The 27,540-nt window shown below is 36.9% G+C and overlaps 8 protein-coding genes across 17 annotated transcripts; 7 read left to right on the forward strand and 1 right to left on the reverse strand.

Moving 5' to 3' along the window:
* The first annotated feature begins 1,824 nt into the window (after positions 1–1,824).
* On the forward strand, positions 1,825–6,696 carry LOC132197916 (uncharacterized). Of its 9 annotated transcripts, XM_059621519.1 has the most exons (12): positions 1,825–1,935; positions 3,468–3,546; positions 3,599–3,675; positions 3,724–3,925; positions 3,993–4,015; positions 4,071–4,106; positions 4,198–4,321; positions 4,383–4,474; positions 4,532–4,553; positions 4,611–4,667; positions 5,107–5,188; positions 5,433–5,824. In XM_059621519.1, exons 1-12 carry the CDS (start codon positions 1,885–1,887, stop codon positions 5,689–5,691), a joined length of 1,104 nt encoding a protein of 367 aa, XP_059477502.1. In that variant the 5' UTR covers positions 1,825–1,884; the 3' UTR covers positions 5,692–5,824. The 9 variants fall into 9 exon arrangements, 7 of the variants coding, with proteins under 7 accessions (XP_059477502.1, XP_059477504.1, XP_059477509.1 ...); XR_009441914.1 differs by lacking the exons at positions 5,107–5,188; positions 5,433–5,824 and adding an exon at positions 4,892–5,060 and having other exon boundaries at positions 4,611–4,800; XR_009441915.1 differs by lacking the exons at positions 4,532–4,553; positions 4,611–4,667 and having other exon boundaries at positions 4,383–4,416; positions 5,433–5,567.
* A 485-nt stretch (positions 6,697–7,181) lies between these two features.
* LOC132198405 (mucin-2-like) lies at positions 7,182–9,101 on the forward strand. Its single transcript, XM_059622427.1, has 3 exons — positions 7,182–7,436; positions 7,908–8,058; positions 8,116–9,101. Exons 1-3 carry the CDS (start codon positions 7,410–7,412, stop codon positions 9,099–9,101), a joined length of 1,164 nt encoding a protein of 387 aa, XP_059478410.1. The 5' UTR covers positions 7,182–7,409.
* A 1,198-nt stretch (positions 9,102–10,299) lies between these two features.
* Positions 10,300–12,337, forward strand: LOC132196992 (uncharacterized). The gene is made up of 4 exons (XM_059619992.1): positions 10,300–10,432; positions 10,965–11,024; positions 11,089–11,356; positions 11,637–12,337. The coding sequence occupies exons 1-4, from the start codon at positions 10,391–10,393 to the stop codon at positions 12,239–12,241; spliced, it is 975 nt and encodes a 324-aa protein (XP_059475975.1). The 5' UTR covers positions 10,300–10,390; the 3' UTR covers positions 12,242–12,337.
* A 209-nt stretch (positions 12,338–12,546) lies between these two features.
* On the forward strand, positions 12,547–13,720 carry LOC132196993 (uncharacterized). Its single transcript, XM_059619993.1, has 3 exons — positions 12,547–12,578; positions 12,685–12,844; positions 12,921–13,720. The coding sequence occupies exons 1-3, from the start codon at positions 12,552–12,554 to the stop codon at positions 13,640–13,642; spliced, it is 909 nt and encodes a 302-aa protein (XP_059475976.1). The 5' UTR covers positions 12,547–12,551; the 3' UTR covers positions 13,643–13,720.
* A 22-nt stretch (positions 13,721–13,742) lies between these two features.
* Positions 13,743–15,379, forward strand: LOC132196990 (uncharacterized). Its single transcript, XM_059619991.1, has 3 exons — positions 13,743–13,986; positions 14,080–14,263; positions 14,528–15,379. The coding sequence occupies exons 1-3, from the start codon at positions 13,927–13,929 to the stop codon at positions 15,265–15,267; spliced, it is 984 nt and encodes a 327-aa protein (XP_059475974.1). The 5' UTR covers positions 13,743–13,926; the 3' UTR covers positions 15,268–15,379.
* A 375-nt stretch (positions 15,380–15,754) lies between these two features.
* On the forward strand, positions 15,755–17,430 carry LOC132197653 (uncharacterized). Its single transcript, XM_059621059.1, has 4 exons — positions 15,755–15,870; positions 15,925–16,207; positions 16,265–17,002; positions 17,063–17,430. The coding sequence occupies exons 1-4, from the start codon at positions 15,823–15,825 to the stop codon at positions 17,419–17,421; spliced, it is 1,428 nt and encodes a 475-aa protein (XP_059477042.1). The 5' UTR covers positions 15,755–15,822; the 3' UTR covers positions 17,422–17,430.
* Positions 17,431–17,440: 10 nt separating this feature from the next.
* On the reverse strand, positions 17,441–21,673 carry LOC132197654 (kelch-like protein 18). The gene is made up of 11 exons (XM_059621060.1): positions 21,489–21,673; positions 21,223–21,392; positions 20,453–20,583; positions 20,092–20,232; positions 19,720–19,918; positions 19,511–19,671; positions 19,320–19,456; positions 19,035–19,257; positions 18,600–18,816; positions 18,368–18,537; positions 17,441–18,214 (listed from the first exon to the last, which is right to left on the reverse strand). The coding sequence occupies exons 2-11, from the start codon at positions 21,367–21,369 to the stop codon at positions 17,959–17,961; spliced, it is 1,782 nt and encodes a 593-aa protein (XP_059477043.1). The 5' UTR covers positions 21,370–21,392; positions 21,489–21,673; the 3' UTR covers positions 17,441–17,958.
* A 1,954-nt stretch (positions 21,674–23,627) lies between these two features.
* On the forward strand, positions 23,628–26,869 carry LOC132197634 (eclosion hormone). 2 transcript variants are annotated; one of them, XM_059621032.1, is made up of 3 exons: positions 23,628–23,685; positions 25,709–25,782; positions 26,438–26,869. In XM_059621032.1, exons 2-3 carry the CDS (start codon positions 25,780–25,782, stop codon positions 26,669–26,671), a joined length of 237 nt encoding a protein of 78 aa, XP_059477015.1. In that variant the 5' UTR covers positions 23,628–23,685; positions 25,709–25,779; the 3' UTR covers positions 26,672–26,869. The 2 variants fall into 2 exon arrangements, with proteins under 2 accessions (XP_059477015.1, XP_059477016.1); XM_059621033.1 differs by lacking the exon at positions 23,628–23,685 and adding an exon at positions 23,738–24,885.
* Positions 26,870–27,540: the final 671 nt, after the last annotated feature.

Raw genomic sequence — 27,540 nt, forward strand, 5'->3', positions numbered from 1 at the left:
ATTCTTACTAAAATTTAATAAATTTTCTTTTCGAAAAAAAGTCCTATGAAAGAAGCTTAACGTGTTTTAGGCGTGGAAAATTCTGAAAAATTATCCGTATCCGATGATGAACTTGAGCACAATATTGACGCGCAGGCCACAATGCCATTCCCAACTTGAAAAGTGAAAAATTAGCCGTGGTAAGATCTAGTCCGCTCGAATGACAGCCGCTGCGAGCCTTGGCACCGGAATAAAAGATGCAACAGCTAAGAGACTTTTTGTGTCCAAATACGAAATAAATTGCGTACAGCTTGTTCAAACAGAGTCGTCATATTTCACTGTTGTGGAGCTTTGGGGCGCATCCCGCGCGAGCACGGCTTATATGCTAAGGGGGTGCGCCACCCGCAATGTGTTACACCGACGACACCCTCTTGACCTTTCTCCCTGCCGAGCGCATTTTTTCTTCCTTTCCCACATATATAAAATTATTTCGGAATGCAGCTGCTCACACGCGACCTCCTACCAAGTACGAGGCCTTCTTCAAAAAAGAGAACTTAAAGACTCTTCAATTTAACATAATGTCATGGCATTTATGCACCAAAAGATAATAATAAAAAATTTAAGTTCGTATTAAATTCATTACATAATACGACATAATATTTTGCAAATTACCACAATTTTCAAAGTTACTCGATTTTATGCGTATTTTTTATTTACCAAAATTTATAACCTATGAAGAGTCAAAGCCAGGTCTAATTAATTTTTCTTTGAATTTTATAAATAAGATGATGCACAAACAACGTTAATTTTATCATTATTATCATTTTTAAAACAAATTATTTCAAATATTTCAGCGGTACTTCAGCTTCCAAAAGAAGCTTTTAAAATAACAAGTTTTGCAGTTACATAATTACGTATATTAAATAAGATTAATCTTGATTGATTTCAATTAAAGTTTATTTATTCCAATTTCATAGAGAAATGTGCAATTATTACGGATGCGAAATCAATACTTTTGCATATCAAGAAATCGTTAAGATAAATAATCAAGTGCGCTGTTAATAGCATTTGAGTTCCACTTCGATGCGCTTTAGTACTCAATAAGCTAAATCCATATTTTATATTTCAATTTTCCTCTCCCTAGGGGAATTGCAAGTATATACGCATGCATTAATAGAACAAGGTCCGCTCTTTGCAGGCGCGATAATGTGCGCTCGGACGCAATAATTTCAGTCTGCACGCAGCAGAGCCGGACTTTCGAGTTTGACGCACAAGAAATTTTACTGCGCGTCAGGTCTCATTCACTTATGCAACTTTGTTGCTCGCAATACATTAAAGCAGCCGAGGTGTAATAATAAGGAAGGCCAGTTAGCTTTTATTATTATCACTTTCAAGGCGATGCCTATTCGCACTGACTGACCATCCGCTCTCGTTTTTTTATTTGCTCACTCTTTTGATAAAGTATAATTCCCGTCTCGACCGTCATTACAGTTTTTGCCGGCGTTTCTCGGACTGACCTCGTAAAGTCTGATCCTGTCGCAGCCTCTTTCTCCCATTGTGCTGCCGAACGCACGTGTGAAAATGTTTGCCAAAACTTGTCTCGTAAACTATTTTTTATTGGGCTGGACCAGAAAGAGCAAATAATATTTATTATTCAGAGCTGCTGCAACTATGTTGGTTCTCGCGCCCGCGGGGAGAAATGCACCAGCGACGAGAGACGAGTTTTTCAATTCAGTATTCGAATTTTATTAGCCGGGGGAAATGAATATGTGCCGGTTCTGGGAAATTGTTTGGCAAATTGCCTCGTTAAAAGCGGTGAGGCGTGAAATAAGTGCGCGATTTTTAGTTGCGCGAGCAAAGCGAGTCCGACCGTGCCTTTGATTGCGTCTATTGCAGTGGGCAGCCATGGCCAATACCAGGTCAAAGTGTTTTCTCCTCTTTTTCAGCACTGCAATCGTAAGTGGGAATAAGATTGTGAGAAATAAAAAAACTTTGATCTCTTTTACATAAGTTACAACAAATTTAAACTTTGAATTAAGAATTCGTGTATCTGGACTGCTATAAAATTAGAAAGAGTTTCATGCTCTTTAATTTTTTAAGTGATATCTCTGTTCAAATATTTTTATAAATTAAACCAATGCAAGCGGAAAGGATATAATATAAAATTTATTTTATTTTTAAAATCATATTTGACTTTTTCTGTTTGCGTATTTAAACCATTCTATTATATTGTCATAAGGGGGTTGTAGCTTGTAGTGTTACGGGAAGAATGGGGAATGAAAGATAGGCGGCGAGTACCATGGTAGAGCAGTGAGGTGTTTATTGTTCCATCGTTAACAGCAGACTGAATGCATTGCACCTTGCGAGTATTGCTGACCATGCACTCGCGCTTACTCGACAGCATAGCCCACGACATCTGCCCCCCTTAAGTTTTATTCCAGAAAGATTCGCCAATTACAATGACAACTCGACAACCACCTCGAAGAGGTGCCGCACCCCCCATTCAATACAGAGGGTTAAAAATTTTTTTATTCATATACTCGGAGAAAAGACAATAAGCTGTGTTTCAATTATTCACATTACATCAGATTCCACTTTTATTTCTCAGTTCGCCCTCCTGCTATCGGCACCTAGGCAACCTGAGCGCCATGTTGCTCGTTTTCGGCCGTAATTGGGGTCGCGGTGCGGACGCAGGAAAAAAGTCACTTCTATTTCACATTTATTTCTTCTTTATTTAAAACACGGCGTAATAAGAACTTCAGCATTCACCTTTGCGTCAGTAAAAATCAAACACACAACTTGCTGACTGTCCTCTTTGCGAATTCCGCTGTAGGTCCAAAGTACAAGCCGAGTGCGTTGCCATCAGGGGCCGAGTACGTGGCTGCTGTCGTACACAAATCACTCCAAAGCGTCCGAAAAATGCTCTTTTTGCCAATGGGTTGCCAATTGTTGTGTCCGAAAAACTCATTTTCTAACTCACATGTCCGAAACGTCAAAAGCCAAATTGGTTGAGTCTGGTGGTGTCGGCAGAATCGCAAACGAAATCCTGCTCACTCGCCTCTTTCTTCCCATCGTCTCCATCCCGTAGGTTCTGCTGTTTGGATGCCGTCGGGGGTTGAACCAGGACCACAGCCAGCGAAATTGCAATCGAGAAAAAAAATCACAAAATCGCTGGTCCCGCGCCTCCACCAAGTGTTACGGGAAGAATGGGGAATGAAAGATAGGCGGCGAGTACCATGGTAGAGCAGTGAGGTGTTTATTGTTCCATCGTTAACAGCAGACTGAATGCATTGCACCTTGCGAGTATTGCTGACCATGCACTCGCGCTTACTCGACAGCATAGCCCACGACAATATTTATGCAAGAAAAATACTAAATTATTATTCTTTATATTAAAAAGAACTCTAAGGATTTGCCATTTTTTTTTTAATTTTCTTAATATTTCATATTTTATACTGTATTTTAAAGTAGAAACAATTATAATGCAGATCGTAGCGGTAATTTGGAACCGACGTACTAAATCTGATAACCACGATTACGAGCATCTGATTCAATACCAACTTCATGGTTTCAATAAATAGTAATAATAAAAATAAAAATTAATTGGTATTACTTGTAGGCGACGATATGGTTTTACCTCGACACAAGCGACAAGCTGCTGGGAGCAGTCTTAATGACATCTACAGTGCTTTTGGGGTACAGAAGTTTGTAAAATGTAGATCTAATAATTAAAATATTTTGCAGAGAGTTGACAATTGCTGTAACGTGCCCAATCTGCTGATATCCGACGCGCTAAGTTTGTGCCAACCGAAAATAAATAAAAAGCAGCAGAAACAGCAGAGGCCTGTGCAGAAAAATGCTGGCTGGTTGGGAAACGTTCGAAATTTGTTCTACCCTCAAACCACTGTTGTTAAAGCGGCACCAAAGAGAAAGGGACGGTCTGCTGGCAAGCATAAACTCATTTTAAATTTTAAAAAAAATATATATAATTTTTATTGATTACGTTCAAACAGAAAAATTCAACTTGGACGCGATTGTAATTTACAGAGAAAGAAATAGAATCATAATTAATTAAGTGCAAATCATTTTAGTGCTACACTGATTGCTTATTTAACTCTTTCGGATTCGTGAGTGTTTATTCAAAGTTTTATAAAAATCTTCCTTTTTTGATAAATCAAAATGGTGACTATTTATTCCATTTATATTATACATTTTTAGATGAATGGCACTAATCTCAAGTTGGACGTAATTGAAAAACATTTCACGGATAAAGTGAGCTACGCTGGATCTTGGAAGGATGTCGTCCTAAATGCTTTGTACGCTTGCGAGGAGCCGGCTTCCTGTAAATTATTCTACTTGTAGAGCACGCATGTGAAGCGGATGGTCTAACCTCTCTTTTGCAGGCGCTACGCCAGAAACCATCTACCAGAACAACAGGTTTTGCAATGTTAAGCCTATTATTCTGATGCACTGCATGCAGAAGCAGATGATTCTTGTATTGCATTTGTTTAATTATTTTTCATTTTTTAATACAGATATTTGTTAACTCTAGAACTGTCCTGGTGCAGTAGGATGTAAATGAAAAATACAAAAATTACATTTTATTTTAAAACTTATTTTCAATATTGTAGCCCCTGCTTGCAAGAATGGAATTCAACAACTGCGTGGAACAAACGTTATTTCTCTCGGTTAATATGTTGATCAATCTTTAGCATAATTTTGAACAATCGGCAATAAAATGAACTTCACACGAATTTAATGGTTTGATTAAAATAAGACATATGCAATAAACTACAATAAAATTACAACAAGCAGGATATTGTATGAAAATTTCTAATATTTTTAAATTTAAAAATGCAATTGATATATATTGATGATTGGAAATCAATTTTATTTACGATTCCAATTTCAGGTACATCCTGCATTCATTTTTCAAATAGATTCTCCATCACCGCAAATATTTTAGCACGTCAATTTCCTCAATATGGTGACATATAGGCAGCATGAACGACCTTAGATTTTTTATTACACTAGCTTGCATTTCAACTTTTATAATCGTTGTAATAATTCTCACTGCCATATGCAACAAAAATATTTTTAAATGATGATATTAACTGTTTTTTTCAGAAAACTGCTTCAAGAAGTTTAAACGTGGAGAATGTTTTATTTGGTGGAGAAATATGGATTCCCTCTTCAAATTCATCCAAAGGTAAACATTTCAGTTGAATCAAATCAGGACACTTATGTTGGTTTGAAAACTTAATTTGGGAGTTATAATCAAGTTACTGATCATTTAGGAGATACAAAAAAGAAATTTTTGTCTCTTTAAGTACTTAATTATTTTATAACAAATACATATTTTGGCACCTTACTGCGTCTTTGATGAAGTTTTCTCACATAATTTTCTTTGCGGCCCATTTTTAAATAAAAATAATAATTTAGAATTTCATTAGATGCTCAAACGAGAGTGCGGAGACGCATAATTGTGCACTGTTGCGGAGACTTGTCTTGCAGCTACAGTTCTCGGTCTGGACTGCAAATAAGCAAGGCGTCCAGCTCCATTGCATACTGGGACAACTATTTCAGCGTCTTAAGAGATCGGGAAAAATCAGAAGATATGGGAGATCGGGCAATTGCAACCATCAGAGAAAACGGTTTGAGCATTGCGTGTCCTGGCTGCGCCCCTGGTTGGCAGACAAACCTCAAAATTGACCAAGAACATGGTCACATTCCTATTAGCTGTCCTGGTTGCGACGTCAATTGGCGCTCCTTACTATCACCTGAGGGCTATGCGGCGGCTCTATCTGGAAAGACTGGAACTACCCAGGCCCCAGAAGTTCAAACACACGAGGTATACTCAAAATGTTTTTTTTTTTAGAAAATAAATAATATTCTATAATTTCAATAGTTTGTTATAAACCCAAATTTAGTTCAGTTTTCGGAAGTTTTAAACTTTATTATCCTCAGTTTCCCTAAATCTCAGAACACGATTTTTGCTATATTTAAAAAAAAAATGCTTAGCTGGAAAATTTTTAACTAAAAGTGAATTTGAAAAAAAATTTATGATTCCAAATAATTAATTAATTTAATTAATTTATTTCCATTGTTAGAAATCTGATAAATTTATTAAAATGATTTATTGTCTTAACTAAAAGGGAGAGGAATATGTGCCAGTGCCAGAGACGGAATCAGAAGAAAGCTCAACCGAAGAAGTAACTACAATTACAACTACAACGGTAGGCCCAACCAAAAGAAAAATTAAAGTAACAAAGCCTGTTAAAATCACCAAAATCGAGGGAACCTCTACTCCGGAGGAAGAATCATCCTCGGTGACCACTCCAGCGCCTAAAATTGTTCAGACCTCACCTTCAACTCCAAAACCACAACCGCCATCAACAACTCAAGCAGCTCCGACTCTGAATGTGACTCAGCCACCTGTGACCGCAGTCCTGACCACGCTGAGAACAGACTCTCCTGTGACTGTTCGCCCTGTTACCCTGGCACCAACTGTTGCACCTGCGACGGCCAAAGCGTTGGCACTGCCTGACGCCAGCAGCGTTCTGCAAGCTGGGCAGAACCTTTTGGGAAACATTGGCATAACAATGCCCACTGCACTTCCGAATTTGGGTGACATGGCTGGCATGGCGAACAATTTGATTCCAGGTGCCGGTGACGTTATGAAAGGCCTCACTGGTCTCTTCGGATGATAAACATTTTTGAAACTCCAATATTCAATGCTCTCAAAATAAAATTATTTTAATTTGAAAACAAAATCGATTTTTAAAATATTTAGCTCTTTAAAATTCTATTTGCTTTGACCGCAACCAGAAAATTACAAAATATAAATTTCTTTTAATTTAGTACAATTTAATTACTCTGCGTTCGCTGGCAAAGTGCAAATGAAAAGGTATAGATATAGATAGATACGCCGCCCTATATAAATAGCACATTAAAAATTTTAACAATAATTGAGGGATTGTTTGTGATGCTATTGTAATATGGCATTTTCCTTTTAATTGCACGGTCTATGGAAACAGCTGTCAGGTTATATATGTATTATTGGAATGATTTTCACGTGGAACTACCAGACTCATTTATTACTATTTGATGACCAAAACAGGAAAACTACAGCGCCGCTGCGAGCTGTGGCGCATGGTTCCAGTAACTCTCCAAGGTTAAAACTAATGTTGTCATCAAGCGGTTCGGCACAGATTTCAAAATATGAGCTGAAGCTTTCTGTGCAAATTGGATTTTGAATGGCCAATATTCCCCTCGCAATAGTTCTGTGTTTCTTTTGGAAATCGTGTGGATGGTGAAGAAGGGACGATTAATAGGACGATACGAACGCAACAAAAGCAAAGGTGCGATATTACCGAAGAGAGCTACAACCAGCTTCGCTGTCGTTCAAAACCCATTTCTACTCCATCGGGATGAATCCTAATGCTTCATCACTTTTGGTAATTCTTATTATGGTTATTTTAATTTTTATATTTTTCATATATTTGATTTCCTAAATATTCAATTTATTTCTCAATAGCTTTCTTCTGAATTAATAATCTTTTATACTTAAAATTAAAACAAATATAATCAGCAATAATTTTTAGAAAATTTATCAATTGAGGTTTAATTCACGGTGAATTGAATCTATTTCAGCTTATCCTAACTGAATATTTTTCAGTGTTCAATAGATCCACACGAAAGCAGGCATACTTGATGAGCTCATTTTCAGGGCTGGGGTCAAGAAAAATATTATAAAATATGATCAAAATAAATTAATCAAAAGACCAATAAAAATAAAAAGCTAACTTTATAGTGCTTTAATTATATAGAAAAAAAATTTAATTTATTTTTCCCATGGACTGTTTAGATAAAATTTTCCCTCTTTTGTAACAAACTGCTGCCCAATTAAATGAAATAACATTTTACAGCTTTTCATCCTTGTTGCCATCTCCTTTGAATTTTCGGATCTGCGAGCCATCAACATAGCGATTTATTCTGAGAGAACACTCAATGAAACTTTTGATAGCAAGGAGGATTTAGATTTAAATAATAGAAATGACGGTTTTAGGAGAAAAAGAGGTTTGTCTAAACACAAAGAAATTAGTCTTTTTAAGATTAATTGATTTAAATTTCTAGCAATAGTTAAAAGGCAGATTAGAGAGCATATTATGCGTTGCTGCCATTCGGAATCGTGTCCAACCGGCCCTTCATTCAACAGATTTCTTAGGAGGAGGCTTCCCGGCGGGATGCAACACACAGCCGTTGCTAGATTTGTTTCGGACGGGTTGAGTATTTCTTGCATGGGTTGTCCCGACGGGTGGCAGAATGATTTGATGCTTGGGGACGGCGTTGGAAACATCCCTGTTGTGTGTCCAGGGTGCGAACCTGGCTGGAGGGATTTGCTGCCCAGCGAGTTCAAGACCACGGAATTTTCAGAGTTAAGCACTACTAAAAGTAAGAAGGCAAGAACAAATATGTGGGACAATGCTGTGGACACTACTGACGAGTACGGAAACAAGGTTGAAGTTGTGACTGAAGTAATCAACGAGTATGAAGATCAGACGACTTCAGAGGAAACTTCTACTTCGGAAGAGTCTACCACCGAAGAAAGCACTACTTCTGAAGAAGTAACAACAGAGGCAGAGAGCACCACCAAAAGTGTGCCTTCGCCACCAAATTCACGTCCCAAGAACACTCCAAAAATTCCAACCACTTTAAATAAATTACCTCCTGCGACCACTACCAAAAATCCAGCCACTTTAAAGGTTTCGTCTTCACCTCCTGTGACCACTACAAAAACGCCAACCACTTTAAAAACTACACTTTCTACGACCACTATGAAAATTGCAACCACCGTGAAAGCTTTAGCAACTACTTCGTCTTCAAAACCTGGCCTTGCCTTACCACCAGGGTTTACCATGCCCGCTGGCATGCAATTGCCACCTGGAATGAAATTGCCTGACAATCTTGGTGGACTCGCTTCTATGATGGGGACCACTGTGAAAGGTTCAAAGCCTGGTCTTGCCTTGCCGCCAGGGTTCACCATGCCAGCAGGAATGCAATTACCACCTGGCATGAATTTGCCCGACAATCTAGGTGGACTAGCTGCTATGCTAGGTTGAATTTTCGAATTATATGTTATTAATTAAATATGGACGGACACTTATGTATGTTGGGGGGGGGGGGGGGTACATTCTCATGAGAGACCTCCAGTAAATTTTTCTTCTTCCTGGAATCACCTGGAATAATTAAAACTAGTTATAAGTAAAGAAAAAATTAAATGTTTTTTGTTTTATTGAAATCAAAATGACACATATTGATTTAAAGCGGATGATAAAACTGACTTAAAATTATTACAGAATTTTATGACTTTCTTACATAGCGTCGCGAAACAAGCAGAAAAATTTTCTAAAACGATTTATAGATTGGAATACTTTCTAAATTTATCGCTTTTCTAGCCCCACATTACAGTGGAGGGTGGTGTTGTCAAGTAAAAATATTTTATATCTATTGACTCTACCTCGATAAACTTTGATTATTTTTCAGGACATTATTTGCGTTACACTTCATTTTGCATGAGCACCCCTGTTTTATTTCATAATATTATATTTTTCATTGCATGAAGGGTATGCATTGTATGGTTTTTTTATAGCTATTTTTAAGATTACAATACACATAAGGTATGTACATATTTATGCATTGGCATCGGTAATAAAAGGTGGGCTCAAGAAAATACGTCAATAACAAATTCAACTGACTGAACTAGAAAAAGATTGTTATTTCTAGAAAAGAACACGTAGAAAATTTGATAGCTGTTTAGTTTAACCTCATAGTGGATCTGAACAGAGAAGATATATAAATAAAAAATGATTATTTATACAAGAATAAAAATGAAAGAAGTGTCATTAAAATTTATTTATTCGTTTTGAGTGCTCCGAAACTATATAGCTTTTGATTTATCGTTAAGAAAGACGCAAAAACTAAACTCGATTGAAGCAGCTTTGAAATTTTCAACATTAAAAAATAACCGGTGGCTACCAATTTATTTGCAGTCCGTTTATCAAAGATCGTAGCGGTGGGCGAAGTGGGATTCATGCAATCAAGCGACTCTATATAAGAGAATTATAAATAAGCGCATGAGCAATGCTAATTAAAATCTTTTAAAAATTTCGTTTCTTTGGATTTTCTGGTTATCAAAATGATGCTAGACGCCAAAACTAACATTTCCAAATAATAATTTTTCGATTCACTTTTTTCATTTTGATACAACTTCCAATGAGCGAAACAGGAAAACAACAGCGCCGCTGCGAGCAGTGGCGACTGAGTTCTAATAGAAACTCACCAAGGTTAAAACTAAAGTCGTCATCAGGTGGCGGCTTGGCACAGATTTTAAATTATGAGCTGAAGCATTATGCGAATTCGATTTTGGATGGTCATTGGTTTCCTCACAACAGTAAGTTTTTCAGATGTTTTGTCTAATTAGGGAAGCTCAAGAGTACGAATTAATAAAAGCATGCAAACTGTAATATTTCTCAAATTATATTGATACTCTCAATGATGGCGGCCAAACGTGACGTGAATTCGAAACAATGTTTTGAACTCTTATATTGAAGAAAAAAATAAATTAAACATCATAAAATTTAAAGTTGATGAAAGTCGCATATTAAATTATAGCTATCAATTAATACAAGTATAAATAATTGTAATAATTGCAATGCTCTAAAATTCGCTCTACTTTAATTTAATTTAATTTTTAATGAAACAATATTAACTCTTAATTTCAGTGGAATTATGTCAATGCTGTATAAATATAAATCATACAATAGTAGTTTTGTTTTCTAACTTGCGATCATGATACGAATTGATTTTAATAAATTTAGCACCTTCTGTTACGAAATACAAGCAACATAAAAAAAAATACGAAAGCTGAAAAAATAGCCTGTTAAAAATGCATTGCATAATATATAAAAATTGCTAATTTTCAGTGTCTTGATTACTCAGCAGAGGATGAAACTGTGTCCAGAGGATCTCAGAAGAGTTTAAAAGTAAGAAAATTATTTAAAATAAAAAATATTAATTTAGTTTTCATTTTTCATATTTTTATTTTAGGAAATATCGCCAAGTTCAAATGTAGAGAAATTAGAAAATGAAGAATTGCTCAAGTCCGGTGATCAGAAGATTCTTTTCATGACAACAGATATGGAGGAACATTTATTTTCCGGCGCTTCAGAAACTATCAATCAATTAACGCACGAGTTAGGCACAAATTTGAAGACATTCCAAGAATCTGTCAACAACCCTTTAAAGCTGAAAAGACACTTACAAAACCTAAGCGTGATTCACGCAGAAAAGTTAAGAAATTTTTCCTTCGTTACAGGTATGATGATTAAATATTTATAACCAACATTAAAATCATAAAGAAACCGATTTCTAAGCAAATAATTAAATACAAGTGATCGAATTTTCATTAGGAAATAAGCAGAAAAAGAGCAGAAAATTGAAAAAAAGAAAATTTTTAAACTTTTCACAATTATTGAGTTTGAAATAATGATAATGCCACTTCGGTTTTAATTATTGCATGTAATGTTTATTTGAAATTTTGGCTTTTGTTTTCAAAATGCATTATTTTGAGTTAAATGCAAAATTTTCTTTTTCAGCTCGAATAAAGCGTCAAGTGCGCAAGGTGATTCGCTGCTGCGGTGGCAATTCTTGCTCATACAGTGACCGAGCCAATACACCTCGGACAGGTTATGGAAATGGTTATGGTTTTGGAAACGGCTACGGCTATGGTTTGAACGGCTACGGAGGCTACAGCCCCTGGGATGGCACCCAAACGGATTCGAACGTGAACCGAGGCACGCAGGGGTTCAAGTCGGTGGCCGTAGCCATGGTGCTGCCGCACGGGGTGAGCATTTCGTGTCCGGGGTGCGCACCCGGTTGGCAGCAGAACCTTAACTTCGGCCACGGGGTCGGATTCATTCCGATCACGTGTCCAGGGTGTCCGAAGGGGTGGCAGCAGATGCTCAACATGGGACCTGGAGTGAACGGTGGAGGGGGGAACGATTACGAGGACGAATCGTCCACCACCCCCGCAACAACAACCACGACGGTGCCAACAACCACCACTGAATTGACGACCACCGAGGAAACAACAACCGAAGAAGTGACCACCGAGGCCGAAACTACTACTGAAGGAGCAACAACCGCCGCCGCAGCCGGTGGTGGTCTAGGAGGTCTCCTCGGAGGTCTTTTGGGCCGTTAAAATTTTAAAATCCCAGCAGTTATACTTTTAAAATTAATACTATTACTATTTAGTGAATCATACTATACGATTTGCAGTAAAATAAAATAATTAAAATTCAAGAAAAGAATCTTCTATTTTTATTTATATATTTTTTCATAACATGTACCTTTAATAATCATGGAATTCGGGGAAGTTTTGTTTGTGCTCAAATAATCAAAAACCTTCAGTTTCCATCAAGGTCTTGTTCTTGCATTGAAAAATTTAGTTCATGGCTGTTAGCTGCACACTAGAACCAAACGCTTCACAATCGCTTTGCTTGCCAATCGAGATGGACCCTATTGCTGCATCATTTTTGGTACTAATTTATTTTATTTTGTTTTAATCAGTTAAGGACTAAAATGAAGTTATTCCCATAATTTTTTTCTATATGTCATTAGATGAATTTTTATTTTGTTTTTCAGAATTTTTTCTTTCTCGCCCTCTTAATTCGATTCTCCGATTTGCGAGCCATTGACTTAGCACTTAACACTGACAGGACTAACACTATACTTGATGAAACTTTTGATAACATGGAGGATTTAAAATTTAATTCTAGGAATGACCATTTTAGGAGAAAAAGAGGTTAGTTGAATCAATGCAAAAAATCTTCCTCGTGGAAAGAAAATTTTACTTAAATTTTATTTTTAAAATTTGAAAGAAATAGTAAAAAGGCGGATTATGAATTGCTGTGGTTTGAAAGCGTGCATGGATCCAACATTTAACGGCACCAGAGTCACCAAGAGGCGAGTACAATACGAGGTGCTCGGATTTGACCAGGCCAAGAACCAACTCATTGTGAAGAAGAAAAAGCGTCCCGGGATAAAATACACAGCCGTAGCCAAATTCGTTTCAGGCGGGTTGAGCATTTCTTGCGCGGGTTGTCCCGACGGGTGGCAGAACGATTTGAGGCTGGGCGACGGCGTGGGCACCGTCGCCGTTAAGTGTCCAGGGTGCGGACCTGGCTGGAGGAAACTGTTGCCCAGCAATTTCAAGACTAATGTGACGGAATCAGGCACTGAACAGCCAGAAAAGGATGGAGAGGACAGTGGGAATAACGCAGAGGAAACTACTGACGAGGTTGAAGTTGAGACCAAAGTAATTGAAGAGGGTGAAGATACAACCTCCGAGGAAACAACTGCTTCTTCTTCAGAGGAGGCTTCCACTGAAGAAAGCACTTCTTCTCAAGAGATTACGACAGAAACAGAGAGCACAACTGAAAATGTGACCTCATCATCAACAACACCTCCTACAAGTACAACCACTGCGAAAACCCTACAAAGTACTTCAAAACCTGCGCTTGCCCTACCTGCAGGGTTTACAATTCCAGCTGGCATAAAATTGCCGGATAATCTCGGAGGACTGGCTGCTATGTTAGGTTGAATAAATTAATTGATTTAATGTATTTACTTTTTTACTGAAATAAAATTTACTTTTTTATACATTGACCGCGATTTCAATTTTCACATCCATTATTATCTGATTGGGAATAGCAGTTTCCAAAACGAGGCTGCTTGATTGATAGCGGAAGTTGCGCACGTATTTTATGCTAGAATTTTCTGACAGTATAAAACGCAGCCGCAGTTTTCTCTTCCGACCCGTGATTTTGTGCTCAATATAAATGTGTTCTGAATCAAGCAACAGCGTTTGAAAATGATAATCGTAGAATGGATTTCCAAAATTTATCACTTCTTGTGTATTTGACTATATTAACTGCAATTAATGGCGTAAGTATTAACTTCAACTTTTACCACAAAAAACTTATTTTTAAAATATAAAAATATAATTTTTTAATCACTTTTTTAATTGCAATATTTAAGGTGGACGCCAAAATTGTCATCAACAGACTACAAAAAGATGAATCTATATATCAAGGAAGCTTCCAATTCGCAGAAAATCTCATTTCAAATTTAAACAACGCGGCAAAAGAATTAAAAAGTGGCTTGATAAAATTCTTCTCTTCGCCAGATATTCCAATTCAATCTCACCAAAATGTGACAAAATGTATGTATAAGTAAAAAGATGTATTATTTTTATTATAGGTTGATGTGTTTTAGCTATTTTTTTGTATTATTATTAATTTTTATTCAAAAACAATGTATTAAATTCTAGTATTTTCTATTTAGCTTTTTTCACCAAATCACCAATTTGGAAAATCTTTTCACAATTAAAAAAATTTCTCATTATCAAAAAAATTATTTAGATTTTTCTACAAATGTAGCTCTAAAATTTAGAGCAAATCAAATAATAAAGCATTATAATTTGCAGCGCGTGTCAAAAGACAGGTTCAACGCAGCATTGCGATTCAATGTTGTGGGGACCAAGCGTGCTCCGAGGGCGCCCTGGCAGAATACAAACTTTACAAAGGAAGAGAGGTCCCGGTGTACCCAGTGCAGGAGGCCGAGATTGTCAGCGAGATGCAATACACGCGCAGAATGAAAAAACGGCGGAAAAAGAAAAAGGGTTCACCTACCGACTTGAGCCAGCTGCACGCCTTCGGGGTCTTCACGGACGCTGGAATCCATATCTCCTGCGCAGGGTGTCCCTCGGGGTGGCCCGACATGCTGACGGTTTATCCCGAGATGGAGATCGGCATTCCGGTCACTTGCTCGAACTGCCCGTCAAACTGGCCAGGTGCTCTGAATTTGCTAGGGGTGGGCGGCGATCCGTCGTGGGCCCAGTCCGATCCAAACACACGAATGGCGGGAAACAACTTCATGGCCTTTGACGCGGGCAGCAATTTCGGAGGTGGAGGTCTGGCACCGGCGCCACCGGCAAGCAACGTGCCTGATGCTGATATTGGTGGGGGTGCAGATTATAACAACAACTATGACGAATATTCTGATGACACTTCTCCGCGGGAGAGTAGAGCGGGGAATTATCGTTTGGTTACTTCTTCAAAACCCTTCCTCACATTGAATAACACTGCTTTCGTGTCCGCATCCGCAACCGATCAGGCTGCCGATGAAGGAGAAGAGGAGGGAGATTATAATGAAGAAGAAGAATAAAATATTCTGAAATAGAAACAAACCAGAAAAAAACTTTTATACCATATTATATTTTGGAATAAGAGAATTATTTTTTTATTAAAATTCTCTCAAGTAAAAGGTGATCACTTACTATTATTTCCTTTCAAAACGTAAACAATATTGTATAATTTGAGAAATATTTGAAATTATAAAAATCTATAAACATAGAACACTTAATTTAATATTTTTTCCATTCATCACATCAAAAGTTAAAAATTATCACCTCTTTTGGCTTTTCTCATTCTTCAAATAAATAATTATAATAAAAAAATTTCATGGTAATAAATCGCTTACAATTATCAATCCTATAATCTATAATATGGAATTTAATAGAATTACTTTATTTTTAATAAGGATAATAAAATATAAAAAGTTCAAAAATCCAGTTTTGAGGAAAATTAATTTTTCTGCTCTATATTTTCCCGCGTCATTGAAGCGGATGTTTGGTTCCAACTAGGCCAATGATGCCAGCCACAGGCTTTTGCATTGTGGCACCGATGGTGCTCAAATGATGTTTGAACATTACAATTTATTATGACGCAATGGCCCGTTAAAGCTTTATTTATATTATGTGCTATTACTGCAAGTTATTATATTATGTTATAATAATTTATTTATTTATTGAAGTTTGAACAGGCAACATTAGCGTACCACAGGTCGGAAAGCATTTGGAACGATGAGCAGAGCGATTCCATGTGGGATTTGGTGGACGACAATGACATCTCATGGATTTGGAAAACACGACAGACCACCAAAAATGTGAATCATGAAGACTTTGAGAAAACCGAATCAAACGAAAATAAAGCTTCAATTCTTTGGCGGAAAATTGCAGCATTCTTCAAATCAATTTTCATAATTGGGTCAGAAAAACAGCTTGAGGATAATTCCTTCAAATCAAAATTCAACAAATCCTCTCACGGTGAAATGTTAAATGATAATTTAATTTTTAAATGAATTAATTATTTCAAATTTTCAGCTCGAGTTAAAAGAGCACAGAATCGGCAGTTGATGGTGAAATGCTGCGGCTCTCAGACTTGCAGTGATGGGAGTACGGCTAACTATGAGCGGCGACAGGTGGCAAAGGACCAGAAAGAAAAAGAGTCGGCGTTTGTCAATGAGATGCAGTACTCGGGAAAACGCAAGAGAAAGAAAAGACCAAAAGTCAACCTGGACCAGCTGCGGGCTTATGGAGTTTTCACCGCCGAAGGCATCCACATTTCCTGCGCAGGCTGTCCATCGGGGTGGCCGGATATGCTGACCGTCTACCCTGACTACGAGATCGGAATTCCGGTCACTTGCTCCAATTGCCCCAATAACTGGCCGGGGGCGCTCAACCTGCTCGGTGTGGGAGGCGATCCGACCTGGAATAATCAACAACCTTCCGAAGGGAATAATGGCTTTGGTCAAGGAGGAGGGACAAATAATTTCTTTTCTTTTGACACTGGGAGCAATTTCGGTGGCGGCGGAGGAGCAGTAGCTTTTCCTCCAAGTGGTTCTGGAAAAAATGGAGGCAAAACTGACAATCAAAATTATGGGGGACAGGACGATTATTACAGTGACGAAACTGACAGTGCGCCGTTAGCAAGGAGCACCAGGCCAAAACGGCGAGGATCCACCACAGCGGCAGCAACTGGAAATGGAGATGATGGGGAAACGTCGGAGCCAAATGAAGATGCTGGAGCTGATGATGGAGGTGGCAATGGGGAGGAGGAAGGTCTAAAAAATAGTTTTAAAAATTAAATGTGTTTTCAAAAACTTGAATTTTCAAATTCAGCTGCTTCCAGTAGTCCAACAGAATCAACGTCATCGTCCGAAGTGACATCCACAAAAGCTGAGGGAGCTGCAAGAAAGTCTGCCGGAACATCCGCTGCTAGTACAAATCGTGCAGTAACAGAATCAACACCAGCAGCGGATGACACCGAGGATGGTGGTAGTGATGCAACAGGATCCAATGATGAAGAAGAAACAAAAGACGCAGCAACTACTGAAGCCGCCAAAGCTGGAAAGACAGCAAAAGCAACAAAAGATGCAGCAGCAAGTGAAACCTCCAAAACTGCAGAGACAACTAAAGCAAAGGTGGCCACAACAGCCGCTCCAGCGGCAGGGGATGACTTTAACTTGGATTCTCGATGAAATAAAATATATGCAACAATTTGGGAAAATTCAATGAATTCATTTCAAATGACTCAAACAATACGATTGAAAATTACATGGAAATTATATAAGTCTTTTCCACCATCACAAATAATATAATAATTATAGCAAAATCGGCAAAAATGCCTTTGTGGAATATTCATTTAATATATATCCGACCTTCAAAAAAGAAAACTATGGAATAGGGTCAGAGGTTAAAAATGGAAAATTTATCAACTAAACTCTCAATAAACAATGCCATGAGCTGTAATGAAAGGCGTCGGTCTAAACATATTGCTTCAATAAACCAAGCTAACATTTTAAATGTTGCCATTGGCAAGAAATAAATAATAACAGTCTTAAAACAATCAATTTCTCAGATTAACTTTTAAATTTCAAGCAACATTCCTGTACCAATTTTTCAGGTTGTATTCAATAGAATTTTCAAGACTTGACCAGTCAAAAAATGAAATGCAATTAATGGAAAATTTGTTAATTTACAATTGAGATTTTTCCTACCAAGTATTATGTGCATTTTTAAAGACTAGTTCTCACCGACTCCCACGGCTGGTGCAGCGCAGCAGACACCATCGGCACAACACCGACCCCGACTCCTCCTTCGTGAGCGCACATCGGAGACACAAAACTCCACTTGTTGGTTTCAGGATCGTAGCACTCAACAGTGGAAAGGTTGCTGACCCCATCATAGCCACCAATGGCCCAAAGCTTGCCTGCGTTTGCCACCAAAGCAACTCTGCTCCTCATCACATTCATGGGCGCAATGAAACTCCATCTGAGATAAAAAAAAATCAAAATTAGAAAACGCTTAACTTCCCTACTTAGTAAGTTAAATTTTATTACAAAAGATGAATTTATATAGTTAAATTTTCAAATTACACATTGATCTAGAAATTAAGATAAATGTTTCAGCTGAACAAGAACTTACTTGTCTTTTACTGGATCATATTCTTCGACCGTTTCGAGAAAAGTTGAGCCGTCATAGCCACCGCACACATAGAGCTTTCCATTGAGCGTTGCCACTCCGAGACGACACCTTTGAGTGAGCATGGAAGTCACGGATGTCCACTGTCCAGTATGGGGAGAATATCTTTCCACCTTAGATTATAATAAGAAATAAGAACAATTCAAAAGGGTAAAAAGGGTTTGATTGAACTCACCGAATCAAAAATTGACAGACCATCATGACCACCGAGTGCATAAATGTGTCCTTCGAAAGCTACTACTCCGCCTGCACTTCGGTGCTTGTTCATCTCCGGCACGAGCTTCCAAACGTCTCTGTCGGGATGGTAGCATTCAACTGTGGACAGTGAGGTGATTCCGTCGTATCCGCCGCAGACATAGAGCCGATCGCCAAGAGCAGCAGCCCCTACGGCACTAAAACAATTGAAAGTCACAAATTAGCTGAAGTTACAAATTATTTTCCCAAAAGTAAGATCCATTGTGGAGCATTAATTTAATTTAAGCCATAGAAAGTTATTAAAAAAATAAAATCCCCATAAATGCTCTTAATTCTGTATAATTTTTTTCATTTTAAATCAAAACTTTAGACTTGAATTGAATAAATAATATATTTTTAAGAATAATATTATTACCTTCTTTTGTAGTGCATTGGAGCAACTTTGTTCCATATTTTTTGCACGGGATCAAAAACTTCCACCGTTGACAATCTTTCAGTGCCGTTGTAGCCACCAATGGCGTACAATTTTCCCCTCATCACAGAAACCCCTACTCTGCTTCGCAACATGCTCATCGGCTCTGCTTGATCCCATCGACCGGTGATGGGGTCAAAGGCTTCGACTGTGCTCAAAGAATCACCTAAATTCAACAATTTTTATCTTATTATTATTCTTTGAATTGTTATTGAGAGGAAAACATACCTGATTTAGTCAAGCCGCCGACAGCAAATATGTGTCCGACCATGCAGTGACAGCTTCGTAGCCTGGTTCTGAACCCTTGCACCAAACCTCGTCTTTCCGGAAGGAGGTGATAATCTCTAGCCTCGTCTAACAGATCTCTAAAATTAATCTTAATAATAAAAATAGCTAGAACAAAAAATAGATTAAATCACCTGCACTTATGTGAGCCTTTGATCAACTCTTCCGTCGCAACTCTGTCTGCCAGATATTGAGGTGTGAGAAGGGGCAGGCGAACAAGAGAAAGGAGTTGCGGCAAATGCTGTGTTCTTGCAGCCGGGTCCTTTTTCACCCAACGAAGCACTGCTTCAAAGACCTACCAAAGCAATATTTAACTTAGAAAAAAATAATAATCATTATTTACTGTTTCTTCTGATGCTACGTGAAGCTGGTCACTGGAAGTCAGATCTGAGACATTTTGGATTGGCAAGTTGAGATACTCTGCTGTGACGGACACTTCGGCAAAGTGGTGCTGGATGAATTTTTCCGCAGCTTGGACGAGCGATAAGCAACTCAAGGTGTCGGCAAAATTGCATATCCCAAGTGCATTTTGCGGATGCAATCTTCATAAATTGGTAAAAATTATAGATATTTTTGTTTAGTATTTTAATATAATTGAATGGTTTTTAATATTATTTGAATTTAATTTGAGCTCAAAACAGGAAGTGTTGAGATCTTGTTGACAAAAGGCTGTGGCCAAAAATAAATGCGTGGCCTGAATTGCATTGCAACGTACTTTCCCATTAAGAAAGAGGCGCACGCATCGCGCACTTTGTGCAGCTGCAAGAACGACGCGCCGATCATGAGTGACTGCACGTTGTTGTTGTCGATGGACACTCGGCCACTGTATGAAAAATTCACCAACGCCTCCAAAGCTCTGAAAATCAAATTTTTAAAATCTGGCGAATAAAATAATACATGTATTAAAAAAGTTAAAGGCAACAATTTTGTTTAATCGTCGTCATCAAAAAGAAAAAATTATATAATTCGGACTGTATCAAAGTCCGAACATGCACTTTTGCACTCTAAAAACAAGGTCACTGATTTTAATTTTAGCAGTTGCAAGATAGCAGCAACAAGGATGTGAATTTGCTTACTCTGCGTCAATGCCTTGAATGGTGATGTCTTTTTGCTTGCTCTCAACCATGTCGTTGGTGAACATGGCGTTGAAGTATGGAATGGTCGAAGCCAAAACGATGCGGTGCGCAGTGAAACTTTGGTCGTCAACCTGAAACGGATGTTTTTTTTTTTTATTGTTTGATAAGACTGAATGCGGAATCAAAGCGGCAATCCTTGAGGCCTAACTATGGTTTTCTGGAAAAACCTTGTGACATATTTACATAATCTGAAGTTTGATCAAATATTTGAATAATTTTAAAATAATGATTTAAATTAGAATTTAGAAAAAAATTAAAATCCTTGTTTTGCTTTTTTTTAATTGCTGCATTCTAATATTAAAATTTTTGGAATTAGTAATAATAATATAAATAAAAATGTTTAAAAAAAAAGTGCATTGAACTTAACTATATGAGCACATAAATTTTCTCTTTAGAGGACAAAAAAAACTTAACTCTGCACCTTAATAATGGTACAAACACATACCACTTTGTCGGTAAATAAATTTGTTTTAAGCATTTTATTGAGATTAGAGCATGGATCATCCGATTTTAAAATAATATTTATTAAATATATTCCGTACGAGTGTGTTATTTGTTAGAAGATTGTGTTTCGAGGTTTGATTTCACTATCAGAGTTGGCATGTATGGAATTAATTTACATTTTACGTGGATCATTACATTAAAGTTATAGAAAATTTTTTTATTATATTATTTTGATCTAATTGAAATTTAGTCTGCATAAATGTTACCTTGAGGGTGACGTCGCACAGTTTGCCCTGTCGCCGGATTTCCTCCATAAGGACAAAGCCCTGGGCAAAAAGTTCTGGGGGTTGCTGGTAAACCACCCTTTCCTCGTCCTCCGGCTCCAGCCTGAGATTTTGCTTGAGCAACTCCATGATTCCCTCTTTCAAGACCGGAACTGCAAAGACCAACCGTAAAATGAAAATCTTGAGAAAGACAAGAAGACGTATGATGGGGAGAGATGTGGGCAAAGTTCAAAAGGTTGCGCTCTCACCAGCTATAGTGCGTCGGACGGAGAACGACGTCGTTCTCGTACGAGGCCCCCAAGTCGTTTCTACAGCATCGCACCGTCGATGAGCAAACGAGCGTTTTCGGGAAGATAAAAGCCAGACGGGGCGACGGCGACGATTTGGTGCGTGTTGTTGTTGTTTTCGCCTTTCGTCCTTCTGGTGCTTCTCGTCAGCTGCGGATGGCAAGGTGGACGCCTGCTGCCACCTGGTTAGTGGGCCGAAAGTACATTCGTGTCCAGCGGCACAGTATCGACAAACCGCGAATATTTTTTTTTGTCGAGGCTCATTTTTAAGTAAGCAACATTGTACTTTATTATTATTTATAGTTGGAGTAAGAAATATTGGGAGAAAAGCTAGTTTTTGCTGAGAAATTTATTTAAAATTGTAGATAAGGTTTAATTCAGATGTAAATTCAAAATTAAAAGTTCCACAAATTTTCATTTAATTTTTTTTTTATTTAAGAGCAGGCTGCATAATTCATTAAATTTCACATTAGTTTTGGTTAAAGCAATGTATTCATTTGCCTGTCTTTTTACTATTATATTTGATAAATATCAATATTGATAATTTATTGACGAAATATATTTACGGTTTGTCCCACTAATTGTAAAAGGAGATTCTATTAAGTTATTTTCTAAAGATATTTTCACACAAAAAAATCTGAAATATCGTGATTCGTAATCTCCGTTTCTTTTTTCTTTGGTAAACTGATATTTTTATAATTTTTCACATGGTCAATAAATTATTTATTTAAATTTGAAAATGTAATTATTACATTACCCTTTTAATTAATCAATTAGCTCAAATCAGGCTCACACCCTACACAATTTTCCTTAAATTTGACACAAATGTCACGATTTTAATTTTCTGTAGCGATTTTTTTAAGATTTCTATTCATTACTTGCATCTCATCCGTTTAATGAATATAAATTTTCTTTACATTTTTAAATAATTTTGGAACCAATTAATTTTTGCACCATAAACACATTCAAGTTTGTTTGAGGAGTGCCACAGTTTAATCAAATTATTTGCTAATTTTTTTAAATTAAAAAAAATATCAAACGATTGTCAATTTATAACCTAAAACGTGACTAATGTGTTATATTTTTTAACAATTCCTCCATATACTATAAAACCACAATTTTTTTGGCGCTTTTTCCCATGCTGATTTTTTACAACCAAATTACATTATATTTTTAGACATTGAGTTTTCCATCGCACTTGTGGCAAAACTATTTTTTTTTATTTTGTGTGGTGTTATATTGATATTTTGCACCGGCTGGACATTAATGAAAGAGCCCATTCACACTTTCACTTTTCTATAGCGCTTTATTGATTAAGATTAAATAGCAGTTCCTAGAAATGATGAATGAAAAAAATGAATCAGATTTTAGTGGTAAACCCATAGTGAGTCTTGCCAAACTTATTGTGACAATACTACACAGATGACTTTGAAAAAAAAAACTAGGCGTTATAAAGTGAAATGCTCTAACCAAGTTACATCACAAAGTGGCGCCGGATTAGAGATAAAAGGCGATGAAAGCAATATACAAAAAATAATAATTTGTATTTTTTTTAATTATTAAAAATAAATCTATTTTGCAAATTGAAAAAAAAATACCTTGTAAATGATTAAATGAGATCGTTCTAATTTTGCCTTTGTAATACGTTTAATTAAAAATTATATTATTTGTTTTGTGTTAAAAGTAATTATATTGGATAAATAATCCTTATTCAGTTAGAAACGTGTATATTATTGCAAAAATAAGTTATCAGGATAAAACAAAGGCAACAATAATTTTCAATTTGCACTTAAATACATGATTGACTTTGGATTTTTCATTTCTTGTGTTCAGTACATTCCTCTCTGAATTTCACCTTTAATTAATGAGATCAATATTTTTTTATTTTATTTTATGAAGTGCCACGTGCATATTTTTTACACCAGACAGCATTCCGAGGCTGTGCATGCATGTATAGTTTGGGCAATAATCAAATTGCGTGCGAGTGCCGAGGAAGCGGTAATGGGTGCGGGAAAAGAGGCTGTGGGGGGCCGAAATAAGATTTGCGAGCAGCAGGAAGGACCGGTGATTGCTTTGTATTATATAAACCGTCCTCCTGCCCTAGGATGGATCAGTTCGACTGCCGCCTCAGTCCACTCCACGACTTAGCTCCTAGCTGGTAAGTGCATCTCTCACTTGCAACATGAATTTGTTTTACGCACTCAATGAACCATTCGTTTTGCATGCAATTATTAGCCCTGGGGATTGTTAAATATTAAGATAAAAACATAAAAAAAGTTTGATGCACAATTATATATCAGTTTCAATATAATTTGCTTGGTTTGGTTTTTTTCACTTTTATTTATTATTTTTAACGGACGCTAAATTTTCAATAACATTGTGATTGGTCGACTATTTTTAATTAATCAAAATACAGTTGCCCTGTAAATTTGCATACCCAGGTTATTAAATTTTTAATTAATTTATTTACAATAATTGAAAGGAGGAAAGTTGAATGGAAATACGGTGTTTCGAGAAAACGTTAGGTAAGGGTCGCAGGAATGGAGAAGACAGGCGCCGGCAATGTCACACATTTCACAACTTGCGGTTCGCAGAAACTAGTTGGATCAATCAAATACGAATAAACAAACATTTGCCTCGTAATGAGCGGCGTTTTGCAAAAACCGCAGCACCAATCGACAACATATGGGCAATTTTTTACAAAATACCACTCCATATAAATTTAATTACCGACATCATCAGTTAATAAACAAGTTTGCATGCAATACGATTTGCACGTGTTGAAAAAAAATAATAATTAAAAAAAAATTCAAAGCTCTGTAAGAATAAAGTCTAGACCGGGAGAGTTCAATTCAAATCTATAAACACAACTGACGGTTACGCGCGCTCTCGACACCGCTGAGATGAACTTGCCCTACTGAACTATAAAGGTAAATAAGGCAATTGCACTCTCTCTGACGTATTAGAGTGGCTTGGTGCACGTATATAAATAAAAAGCGGCGCGAGAGAAAGTGAATTTTGTCAAATGAGTTTCGCCTGCAAATATCATACGTGAGGATCGGACAAGGTCGCGGTTGACAGACGAATTAATTAAAAACTAATGAGAGCGTTCTCGCTAGCGGCGCGACAAAGAACCAGATGAGGCGGTGCCGGCAAACAGGAAGCTTTTTACTAATCACTCCACTTTATTTATAAATATAAAACCCACATGGAGACTTGAATGACAGGATCTGCTCATCACATTATTTATTTCCATCTCTCGTTTCAAGACTTTCCCTGGCGGAGCAATAGTATTTGCTTCACTATAAAAGAAATTTAAATGTTTCAGTCTCAATCAATCAAGAAAGAGAGGCGTGTGGTAAGTTTTAAGATTATTAAAAAGATTCCTATCAATTTTTGTTCAAAACTTCTGAAGTTGATTTAAGAAAAAAATTAATTCTGAAATTCATAATTTTTAAAACTTATTGCTAAAAAAAGATTAAATATTAAATTATGATAATCAAATTTCAAAATGATTTGATTTAACAAAATAAATATATATGATAGTAATAAAAAAAATGAAAATTTTTATCTCACAGTGTGTGATAAGAAATGCGCCGAATTTGCATCAGACAGACGTGATCTGCATTATTGAAACAATATCTCTTGCGATCGCTTCCTCGACGCAATAATTCAGTTGCAGCTCGCAAGCGTTTTTTCAAATTAGCGATTTGTTGGAGGGGCTGACGTGCGTGATTGATTTGATCGCGAGAGAGATGCAGCCGCGGAGAGTCCAGCGTCGGAATCCAGGAAGTTCCCATGCGCGCAGACAGAGACGGCTTGGAAACCTCTTTTTATTGTTCATATCCGCGGTGTGGCCGTAAAATAAAATACTCGAAAAGGCCTTGTCCAGTCCATTCATTGGCCACAGCCTTGAGATTATTTCGCCGTCCATCTGCCGCAAGCACGCGCGAGTTGCTCCTTCCGCATCCTCTGGACCAACAGGAATCCCGCGAATTTTTTTGCGCACTTTCCGTTTTGCGCCGAATTTTGATTTTTAAATTTTTGTAGGAAATATTTAAAAAAAATCCGTAATTTGGAAATATAATCACATTTTTACATGTTGGCAACCCAATTATATAAAATTACCTTGTTTACTACAAACTTACTTTAAACTTGTTTGCTTCACTATTATTGTGCAGGTCAGTACATCACCAGTGCAAATCAGACCGACCTTTTTGGTAGCAGCCCGTTTATCCAAACCTCATTTAAAATGGTGAGTTAATTTTTAATCTAAATTAAGCAAGCGAGCTGGAAACAAAATTTCAGCAAGTCTGACCGATAACTTTCTATAGCAGCAATTTACGTTGACATTAAATTTCTTTGAAGCTGCAGGCACTAAATAATTTTTTTCCTTTTAAAGAGGTCTCAATTTTGCTTCCTCTATTATGTATACCAGGCAGCGTTTTTCAGTACTCACACATACACGCGTTGATGGAATTTTTAAATTGGTGCATGTTATTTCTGACATCTTAGCCTTCGCTGAGGCAGGAAATGTTTTACTTTTTCCTAGATTACTTCTTACGTGCTCATTTGCAGCCTCTGTACGTAACCCATTTAGTATATTTTTTTATTAATTAAAATGCATATCGTGTTCAATAAATTAGTGACAAAATCATAATTTATTAATTATTTAACTATAAATTAAAAAAAAATTAAATTAATTACTAACATAAAACTCCATTTTTAACCATGCTAAATTTCATTTGATAAAATATGTAGTTGTTATATAAATCCTTGTAAAAAAATTTGTAACTAGAAAGTCCATTATCGGTTTTGCACATATTTTTGTCGCATTTTTTTGTGTCAAAATTCTGCAAGATACATTTTGCTGCCAAGTGCCAACTGCAGATTGACTCGATGCGTTTCAGATCCGCGCAAGAGCTCTGATGGTGCTGGTCGCTCTGTTGGTGTGTGGAGTGCTCGTGGCCGAGGGCAACCCGCTGGCCGTGTGCATCCGCAACTGCGCCCAGTGCAAGAAGATGTTCGGCGATTACTTCGAGGGCCAAATGTGCGCCGACTGGTGCGTCAAGTTCAAGGGCAAGTTGATACCCGACTGCGAGGACATCGATACCATCGCCCAATTCCTCAACAAACTTGAATAGTATTTGGTCAACGCCAGAATTATCCTCTGATCTCGACGCTGGTGGTTTCAAACGCCGCATTTTGCTGTTATTTTCTCCTAGTCAGCCGATTGCACTACTTGTGTTTTCTGTGATATTTCATTGTTTCGCGTTGTGCGAATGATTTTTGTTTATGTAGTGGAATAGATAGAAGAAAAAGCACAGCAATTATTCTTTTCTTGAACGAAGACACCCTTAATACATAGTAAAATCTATTATAACATAAAAAAAGATAATTTTAATATTTAAGGTAAATCAATTCCTTCATCGCTATAAGCAATATTGATATCAAATTGTTTGATATCCAAAAATAATTTAATTTAAAAAAGTTATGGATCGAAATATGGCAAAAAAATCTAAATTGGGACATTTTTCCATTCTAATTTTGATAGAGTTAATTCATCGGAAAAAAGAAATTTGATATTCAAATTTCATGATTTCAAGTTACTTTTTGAGAGTTCAGAATTTTGATGCTAAACAGGATCGCGTTGCATAGCTTTAATTTTTTTCAATAACTTCATCGCAACAAGGATCTTATTATCATTCTGTATTTTGATCTCTCTGCGACTAATTAAATAATCTCTAAATTAACCTTCTGTCAGATAAAGACAACACAATATTGATAACTTTACTTGGTTGCAGAAACGGCCAGCTGTCAAAAACAAAGCAACTTTATGCTGATCATGATCACACTAGCAAAATTTGGATAAAGGGATTTTCTTTTCTTAGGAACTTTCATTTTAACAGCATTTTTAATACTTTTTTTTCAATTTGATTCATTTTAATTGATAGTTAAAACCTTTATTGATTTATATGATATTGGATTGGATCGGGAAAAAATAGTCATTGGT

The sequence above is a fragment of the Neocloeon triangulifer genome, unplaced genomic scaffold (genome assembly GCF_031216515.1).
Source record: "Neocloeon triangulifer isolate White Clay Creek 2 clone unplaced genomic scaffold, ASM3121651v1 ptg000012l, whole genome shotgun sequence".
NCBI lineage: Eukaryota > Metazoa > Arthropoda > Insecta > Ephemeroptera > Baetidae > Neocloeon > Neocloeon triangulifer.